This window comes from Alosa sapidissima, chromosome 10 (assembly GCF_018492685.1).
Source record: "Alosa sapidissima isolate fAloSap1 chromosome 10, fAloSap1.pri, whole genome shotgun sequence".
Lineage (NCBI taxonomy): Eukaryota > Metazoa > Chordata > Actinopteri > Clupeiformes > Clupeidae > Alosa > Alosa sapidissima.
This window is the reverse complement of record NC_055966.1, coordinates 21,281,503-21,291,002: the sequence shown is the minus strand read 5'-3', so window position 1 is coordinate 21,291,002 and position 9,500 is coordinate 21,281,503. Positions and strand designations below refer to the sequence as shown.

The 9,500-nt window shown below is 39.4% G+C and overlaps 1 protein-coding gene across 3 annotated transcripts; it reads left to right on the top strand.

Annotated features, from left to right (window-relative positions):
- The first annotated feature begins 453 nt into the window (after positions 1-453).
- Positions 454-7,998, top strand: polr3glb (RNA polymerase III subunit GL b). 3 transcript variants are annotated; one of them, XM_042107842.1, is made up of 8 exons: positions 457-695; positions 1,313-1,440; positions 2,016-2,145; positions 4,554-4,622; positions 5,117-5,173; positions 5,877-5,947; positions 6,304-6,420; positions 6,529-7,998. In XM_042107842.1, the coding sequence occupies exons 2-8, from the start codon at positions 1,321-1,323 to the stop codon at positions 6,613-6,615; spliced, it is 651 nt and encodes a 216-aa protein (XP_041963776.1). In that variant the 5' UTR covers positions 457-695; positions 1,313-1,320; the 3' UTR covers positions 6,616-7,998. The 3 variants fall into 3 exon arrangements, with proteins under 3 accessions (XP_041963779.1, XP_041963776.1, XP_041963777.1); XM_042107843.1 differs by lacking the exon at positions 457-695 and adding an exon at positions 763-903; XM_042107845.1 differs by lacking the exon at positions 4,554-4,622 and having other exon boundaries at positions 454-695.
- The last annotated feature ends 1,502 nt before the right edge of the window (positions 7,999-9,500 follow it).

Here is a 9,500-nt window from a genome sequence, read left to right as displayed (position 1 = left end):
GTGAGTGTGTAACATAACTTGTTCTTTGTATAACTGAGACAACCTTAAAGGTGTACAGGTGTACAGCTTTCATGGAAATATGACTTTTGACCTTCTCTGGTGTTAGGGACACACTAATAATCAAATTCCAAGTTAAAAACAGGTAATTTAGGGGGCTTTCTACAGTATGTTGTTTAATAAGGGTTAAAAGAAAAGGCTACATTTAGGCTTTCAATATTGCATTTTTATTTTACACAGCCAAAAATTCACAATTGCAATCCTAGAAGGCCTAGAAAACTAGACTAGTAGTCAGGAAATGGTTGGTGTTCTGGCTAGTACACTGAATTATAGCCTATTCAAATGTGAAATCTTGTGATCTGTTGCAACTGCAGCTGCAGCTGCAGCAAGGAGCAACCCAACTCCACCAACTACTGCTATTGGAACTAATGTTTCAGCACCTTTGTAGCAAGGGGGAATTATTTTTTTAAAGGAACAGAAACTTTTCCCTCCGAACGAACGAAGGCAGCTAGTGATACCCCAAACTGTCTATGGATATCCCACGTACCTACATGTTAATAAGGGATGGATTTTGGGACTGTTTATCAAAACTTCTGGCAAGATTCTAAAATAAAGTGTGACAATATATCATTTAATCATGCCGTGGTGACACATTCGACACGTTTATTCATACCTCGTTAGCGATCCAGGAACTGCAAGTAAGCTATTATTATGCTAGATATCGTTAGCTAGCATAGCAGAGATAAGTTAGCTTAACCAGACATTCTCTGGCTTAACGTAGCGTAACATTTTATATTAACCTATCTAGTTATCAAAATGCATAAGCTTAATTTGCAACTTACAGTCAAGTGTCTTTAAATAACGGTTGGACGAAATATGGTCAAGCAGCAAGTAATGCAGTGCAAGGTACTTCATGTTTATAGCAGACGTTTCCGTTTCCGCTGCTGTTCAGTCAATGTAGCACTACTTGTCTAATTCTGGCCATAAATTGCTTGCTTGCAGCCTTACAACCTGCATAGAAAATGCTTCGACTGTCCCGTGCATGTCATCGACTGCTATTATTCACTCGATATCATTACTTCAGTCTGTGGTAGTATCGAGAGCTCACTAGCTAAAGTTAACGTTAATTGTGCAAGCAATGCCAATGATATGTTTGGGCACATTATCACATTGACTGGTATACTAAATTGATAGAATCATTAGTCAGAAAAAAACTGATGCGTTAACTTTTATCGTTAAGCATCACGTTTCCCAGGAAGTCCGGACGGAGACAGACAGAACTGTGGGTGTCTGACTATTGTTTTGTTGCTGCCAGGCGTCACCATGACGGGACGAGGGCGTGGCAGAGGGCGGGGTCAACTGAGTTTTAACATGGAAGTGGTCGGAATCGGAAAAGGAGAGAATCTACCCCCGTCCACCCTCCAGCCGACTCCACTGTTTCCTGTGGGTTTATGTCTCTAATCTGTGGTCATTGCATAGTACAATTCTTGTGGTATCTTTATATACATTAACATGACACAAAATAGCTTGGTTTTGGTAACCTGACTCTCGCCAGATGAATTTCGTTCCGCTTAGCTCCGCCTAGCTTCACTCACATCCATCTGGGACCTCTTCCGTTGAGCAGATCTGCACCAGTTTAACCATAAACTACTTTTATGGTAGAGCCAATCAGGACGCAGGGCGGGAGTTTCATAGATGTGACATAGCGTAGAAGCGACATTGAGACTGTTATCAGGGACACTTCAATGGATTGATCCCAGATGGATGAGTGGAGCTAGGCGGAACGAAATTCATCTGGCGAGAGTCAGGTTATGGTTTTGGTGACCTAACCTCTAAATCGTCACTGTCCCTCTGAAAGATGAGATATGGAAGTGTACAATCTACATTTCACCTGTCCTCACAGAACCAGTGCTGCATTTTTCGCTGAAATCTTTGAAATGTCACTGTACACAAATGATACTTTAGCATGTTTCACTGAACAGAAATTATGGTTTGTCTACTCTCCGCACCTCTTGCAGCCCATGGAGCACAAGCCTGTTCCCTTAGTGGTGAGTGAGGAGGCAGAATACATGCTAGCCCTGAAACAGGAGTTTAGGGGGGCCATGAAGACCTTGCCCTTCTACATCAAACCAGCCGCACCAAAGAAAGGTGAGTTTGCTGTAAGAACAATTTGACATGCACACCTGTGCCACAGACCATAACTTCCCTAGTCTCACACCTTGGCACATATCTGCGTTTCTTCATTCAGTTTACTGTAAGTCCTTTTCTTCAAAACTGTTGGCATCATAGCCCGAATAGTGCTGCCTCTGTGTGACAAGAATTGCCTTATCAATGTGGCATGCGCGGGGTGTCATGCGCCTCCCATATGTGACAGTGTGTAAATGTGCACAGAGGAGTAGCCTATTCCATATCCCCTCGACAGATTTATACCACTATATTAAATGTAAGCACGGCCTCCACTGCCTTCTAACCCATTCCATACTGGTTTCACATTTTTCTCCCCTTGATATATTGGCAAAAATATTTTTTTCAAAGCAGTCTTTGAATTCCTGTTAATTAGCTATATGTCTGATCTCAAGTGTAAGCCAGGCATAGTACTATGGGCTAGGACCTTTAATTATGACATAGCTGGTCAGGGGATATTAATTTCACCCTCAAAATGTTTGAATAAGGAAAAATAGCCACACTGATATAAGCAAATTCTTTTATTGACTCAAACTATAGTCACAATGTTTTCTATACTATACTGATCCTACAGAGGAAGCTGGTTTGATGCTCATTGAGCTCAATGCAAATCAAACCAGCCAATAGGCTAACTGAAATAACACCATGCCAATCTCTAGGTATGGTGAAGGGTATGTGATGATGTGGGGCTATTTTAATTCCAAAGGCCAAGGTAACTTTATCAGGATGCACAGTATTCTGGATCCATGAAATAACTGGCCTTTAAAAATAAAAATCTACCTGTCTCTATGGGAATTTAACATAGGGGTGGCAATACTTATGACCCCTGTATTTTAAGGAAGAACATTTATTTATTTATGATACATTATTCATTCACTAAGAAAATTGGTGACCTTAAAGGTTAGATATTTCCTCATTTTTCACTTAAGGCATTAAGATCAATTTCCAAAAGATGATTTTATATTCCTCTTTTCAGTCAACTTTAGCATGGGTGCCAACACTTTTGGCCATCACTGTAAGTCTTTGTAAAATGAGAGGTATTGGGAAGCCCAGCCCAATTCTTTTGGTGCCTAAAGCGTGCCAAGCAAGTTTTTGAAGACCACTGCTTTTGTTATGCTTTTTCTCTGGTTAATTTGCTGTCTGCACTCTACACTCTTCCTCACTTTGATGTAGAAATGTTAAATACTTTGGCCTAAGCTGAATATGATGTTGCAAAATAATTGAAGAGTTCAGATGCAAAACCCTCTAAATCCGTCTGACCACTTTTCTTTTAAATGAGCATTTAAATTCAGGCTCTTATAGGTTTTTGCCTATAAATCGATATTTCAGACCAGGAAGATAGTGGTATTTAGTGGGTTTAGAAGTTAAATTATTTGATTAGCGTATACTATGTGTGAAGAGCATCCCCTCACCATCTTTATCTCATTTTTGACATAGGTGGCATTTAGAGGCTTTTGCATCTGAACCCTTCAATTGTTCTGAGGACAGAGAGGAAAGTTGTTCACAAGTCAAGCCAAAAAAATCTACTTTTTATAGAAATGAAGAAATCGTAGCTGTGTCTGTTGGAACGGTTACTTCTACATCTTCCAATACAGATGACAGAATACATGCCCTAAAATGTATGTTGTACATATTCTGTTACATAACTTAAACTGAGTAATGTATTCTGACTACTTTGGATTACAACATTGTTGTCTTACATTTTATTAACTGTAGATAACACCGTTATGTGAGACGTTGAGGCTGTAAATAGCCATAGGCAAATGCAACAACAACCCACGACTCCGCTTTATAGTAAGGATAGATTGACATATACAGTAGGCCTATGTGCCTCTGAAACATTATTAAAGAAGAATTCTGACGATCGGTTCTACCTAGCTCGAGTTGCAGCAGCCAACAGCTAGAACTACAGGGCAGGTACAGTGCTACACTCTGGACTTACCGACAGTACTCAGTGACCTCGAGAAACAGAGATCTATGTGAAAACTCGCCAGAATTCTCCTTTAAGCTCAATGTGTCAAAGAACCTGCAACAGCGATGTTTTGTCTAAAATCACTAAAAATATCACTACCAACACTAACATTGCAACCTAAACATTGTTTTCTTAAAAACAGACTGCAACAGTGGAGCCTAAGCTAAACAAAAGTAAATCTGTGAAGAAGGAGATAAGACCCTGCTGACCCAAAATCAATGCAGATTATTGAGGCCTTTTTGAGGTCTTATATTTACATATTTCAAATGTGAATATGTTGGCTAAAGTGCATGTAGTAGTGTAATGACCAAACTTATTAGGAGAGGCACTTGATCGATGGTTTAAAATCTTCTTTTGGGCGCTGATGCCTGCTGATGTATATTTCTTCTCTGACCCGTAGACGTGGAGCGCTACTCTGACAAGTACCAGTGCAGTGAGGCCACCGATAACCCCTCCGAATGGGATCCAGGTGGGACACTTATTCACCCATATCTCCCCAGAGTCATTTGGGAAACAATCAGTGCAGTAAATAAAAACGAAGTGCATAATTACACATTCCACACAGGAAGCCTGAGCGGAATCAATTTCAAAAGACTGTCGAGATTGCGCGGCAAGCATGAAATGACTGCATTAATTAAATAACAAATCACTGTGAAGTGGTTATTGATATGGTAATAAGCACCTCCAAAAAAAGTTTCGGGAAACTAATTAAAAATGTCATGTGTCTTAAACCGTGTCAAATGCTCACAATTACCCTGCCTGTCGTGTCTGCTTATGCCAGATGACTGGGCTGAGAAAGAGCGGGGCTCTGGAGCAGCTCAAGACTGAACTTCCCCCGGCTTTGTGCTATGAAATCAGCCGCAGCGATGCAGCAGCGGCAGGCTGAGGAGGTGTATTAAGAGGCAGCTGTTTCCTGGGAGATTTTTTTGTTTGTCTTATTTTTGTTTCCTCTCTCTCTTACAGACTGGAGGCGACTGCCGAAAGAGCTACGCACCCGAACAAAAAGACTCCAGAAAGAGAGTAAATCGTTTAACCTTTTTATGTTTTGCTAAAGCTCTCACCAGAGCACAGTAGCATTTTACACATTTGATGTCATGCAAGAATCCCTTGATTAGGAATGTGAAACAAACATCAATCTCTAGTACTTCAGGTGACAGATGGAGTGTCTCGTAGAGATTGCAACCCCCCCTGTGGTGGCTGAACAGTGCTCAGTAGCAGGGTTAGGTAGCATTCTGAGCTATAGCTGATGCACAGTCTCTCTGACTCATCCTCCTCCCTTGGGAAATCAATAAGAAAGCACTTTGCTGGTTATCTGACTCTCTAGCCTTTCTATTCTGTCTCTCATCTCTCTTTCTCTCTCTCTCTCTCTCTCTTTCTCTCTCTTTCTCTTTCTGTCTCTCTCTCTTGCTCACACTTTATTGCTCACTTATCACTTCTTTTTATGTTATGACATGCTTTCTTCTGTCTCTTATGCCTGTCTTCCTTCATTTCTATATATTTGTGTCTTTGTGATAAATCTGAGGGTGTTTTATCAAAATGCTGGAAAGAAACCCATATGAGAAGTGAAGCATTTACATCTGATGTTCTTCTGGTACTTTATTCCCCCTGTGATTGATTTGGCAGTTCATTAAAGGAAGACTTTTTCTGTGCAGTCATGTGGGTAGTGCCTGAAATGGATGTCCTCCCCCATAATTCCTTAACTCATAAATCTGCTTCATTCCAGAAAATAATGTCCCATCCAAAAAAACAGTCCAACCTCGAATAAACAAAGAGGAGATTATCCGGAAATTAGAGGTAGGACTGTGTCATATGTTCGCCTGTTTTCCACTCCATATATTACACAAGCTTCTCTTATTTCAGAATGGTTTTCGTCACAAGGTTCCATGCCAATTATAGATTGTGACAAGAATGCCAGAATATGACCTATGCTGCTTATGTTCATTTCATATTTTTACAAATTCGGGTTGCTTCTGTTTTTGTTTGCTATACTTCATTCCTCAATTCTGCGTACAGAAGTTTTGATTTCACTGGAGTGATGTAACAGCTGGCTTGCGCATCAGAAACTCAGATGATCTGAGTTAAGCTCTCTGGATTTTACGCTCTTAACTTTGCTTGCTTTTGCTTTTTTGGGGGGGGGGTGATCCACACAGACTCTGGAAAAGAAAGAGGAGGTGCACAGCTCAGATGAGGAAGAGGGAGAGAAGAAGAAACAAGAGGGAGAGGAACAGGAGGGTGAAGAGGAGTACGACGAGGAAGAATTCGAAGAGGCAAGTCATTTTCTCCTATACACTCCTCTCACCTCTTGCCTTATGTTTTATCCCTCTTGACTAAACTGCCTGTGGATGTCTACACATTTCTTTGTCTCACACCAACAGGAGACAGACTACATCATGTCCTACTTCAGCAATGGAGAAGAGTTTGGAGGAGACAGCGATGACAACATGGACGAGGCCATTTACTGATTGACATGACTGATGGAGGACAAGAGATGGAGATCACATGAGAATGGACAGATCACTGTGTCCTCCTCATAGGCTGCCTGGCTATGTATTGGTCATCGTGCAGAATTTTACTGTATTTGGTGGAAGTGTCATTCCAGTCGGACAACGGGTGTAACAAGCACATGAAGATGATGAGTTGGAGGAAAGGCTGAGACTGCACACTCTTCTTACCCATCACTCTGCAGCACTCCAGCTTTTATCAGAAACTCTTTTTTTTCTGCTCCTTCTTAAGAGCTTTTTTTGTATTTTTTCGACTAAATTACCACACTGCCAGTGTGCATTAGTGCTATTCGTGAACATCTTGGTAGATGTTTCAAATGTTACTGATGGTTATTGATGTGACCTGTTTTTTCCTCAATATTCTGTGTTTTATAAATTGAATAGTTGTATGGTTTTGTAAGCAATTTTTGTATACACAAATAGTTGAGACTTTTTAGAGTTTTAATGTGTTTGACTTTTTTACAAATTTCTCTGAATGTTTTGTTTATGTAATGGCTCAGAAAATGTTAGAATTTTAGGAAAATATATGTATGTGAAATAAGAATTTAGATGTCCCACTGTGTATATATGATGCCTGTCCTTGGTATGGAATGATAACAATGGCAATAATAAGGATATTAAAAGATTTAATATGCACTGAAATAATCATTGGTATTTTGCACCATCACTATACAAATGCAGCCCTCCCTCCCTCTCAACATATTTTGTGCCTTAGAAAATTAATGAATTCCATATTTTTTTAAGGAGTTAATGATGTTAGAAGCCATGCAAAGGCCTCGATGTGTTAAACCTTTGAATGATGGCATTATCTGGACATGCTTCCTTTGCAAGTGTAATTTTTCAAACCAAAGGTAGGAAGCGTGTTACCAATAGGGGAAAACAAACAGTGCCTTTACACCACAGGGTAGTGCTCGGCAATTAAGCATTTTCATACAATAAATGTCAGGTGTGATTTTGTTAATTGTGTCCCCAGATTGGGAAGTACCGTTATCTTACTTGCTATTGGGCTTACGCAATGGAGTGTCTGTTGAAATACAACAGGTGCAACAAGCACATGAAGAAGCACATGAGTTCTTATTCCTTTGTATGCGTTGAACATCCAGTAGGAGCAGGACAGCACACGTCTCTTAGCCATCACTCTGTAGCACGCCAGCTTTTATCGGAAACTTTTTTCAGCTCCTTAAGAGCTTTTTTTGTATTTTGGACTAAATTACTGCACTCTCCGTGTGCATTAGTGCTCTTCGTGAACATCTTGGTAGACTTGCTTTTCAAATGTTACTGATGGTAATTGATGTGACCTGTTTTTCCCAGTATATTCTGTGTTTTATAAAGTTAATAGTTTTATGGTGTTGTAAGCTATTTTTTATACACAAATAGTTCAGAGTTTTGAGATTTTAAATGTCTTTGACCTTTTTACCAATTACTCTGAATGTTTTTATTGTGTAATGGCTCAGAGAATGTTATAATTTTAGGAAGATATATGTATATGAAATAAGAATATAGATCCCTTTTTACCATGTATATATGATGTCTGTCCTTTATATGGCATGATAATGGCAATAATAAGGATATTAAAAGAAGATTTAATATGCACTGTAATACTCATCGCAATAAGACAAGATTTAATAAGCATTGGAATCCTTTGTACCATCACAATAAGACATGTAGCCCTCCCTCCCTCTAAACATAATTTGTACTTTAGAAAAATTAAATTATAATTCCATATATATATATTTTTAAGGAGTAAATGTTAGAGGCCATGCAAAGGCCCTGCCGTGATAAACCTTCCTGAACGATGGCATTATCCGGGAGAAAAGCTATTGGGCATGCGTCCTTTGGAAGTGTAATTTTTCAAACCAAAGGTAGGGGGCGTGTTACCAATAGGGGAAAACCACACAGTTGTTGACCTCTTTTACAGTAAAACAGTGCCTTTACACCACAGAGTAGTGCTCGGCAATTGAAAAGAGGTGTAATTTTGTTAATTGTGTCCCCAGATTGGGAAGTACCGTTATCATACTTGCTATTATGCTTACAAAATGGAGTGTCTTATCACAAATGTTCTTATCACATGAGAAGCATATGAAATGTTACAGGTCTGAGCTTATTTAATAGATTTTGTCTCTTTAGGCTGAATTTATTTGGGAATATCATTTACATGTAATAGTAATAGTATCTTATTGTAATAGTGAATTTGAATTTCCCCTTGGGGATCAATAAAGTATCTATCTATCTATCTATCTATCTATCTATATTAGTACAAAAATATTTTCATGTCCAAAATATTGCATTTCTGCAGTAAAGTACAGTACTATACAGTTCAATGCATTTTTTTCATGTCCAAAATATTGCATTTCCTGCATAAAAACTGCAAATAATTCCTCAGAAACTGCAGTTTTGACACTTGCAGTTATTTTTTGTACGGCACACTTGGTGAATATGTAAAATATGGAACTTGCAGAAAAAAGACGTGCAACAGTGTAGTAAGATAATGTTTGCTTGATGTTCAGTCATGCAAGGTTCAGTCCGTTTCTGTAACTGCAGAAGAGAGCCATGTGCTGAATATTCAGTTTCATACTGAAAACAAATATAGGAAATGTGCCATGAATTGTGATTGGACTAAATTAAACTCAAGTGCATGGGTTGTGTCACTGCACAATAGTCCATGAGGCGGTGCTGAAGTATGTTGTGTATGTGTGTGTTGATGCTTCTTGTGTGGGTTTTGAGGGTGGGGGATGTTTGTGTGTGAGTGGGTGAGAGGTGGGTATGGGGAGTTCTATTCCACTGTTGCTATGGCTTGTGCTTACATAGCTGTTGCTAAGGTTGCATTTAGCTCTGTGTGGTAGGTC

What these genes read in the sequence shown, in the direction of transcription:
- polr3glb (XM_042107842.1), top strand. Translation starts at nt 1,321, where the DNA reads ATGACGGGACGAGGGCGTGGCAGAGGGCGGGGTCAACTGAGTTTTAAC. An exon ending in CCCCTCCGAATGGGATCCAG is followed by an intron (nt 4,623 to 5,116) that starts GTGGGACACTTA and finishes TCTCTCTTACAG; the next exon opens with ACTGGAGGCGACTGCCGAAA. An exon ending in AGATTATCCGGAAATTAGAG is followed by an intron (nt 5,948 to 6,303) that starts GTAGGACTGTGT and finishes TGATCCACACAG; the next exon opens with ACTCTGGAAAAGAAAGAGGA.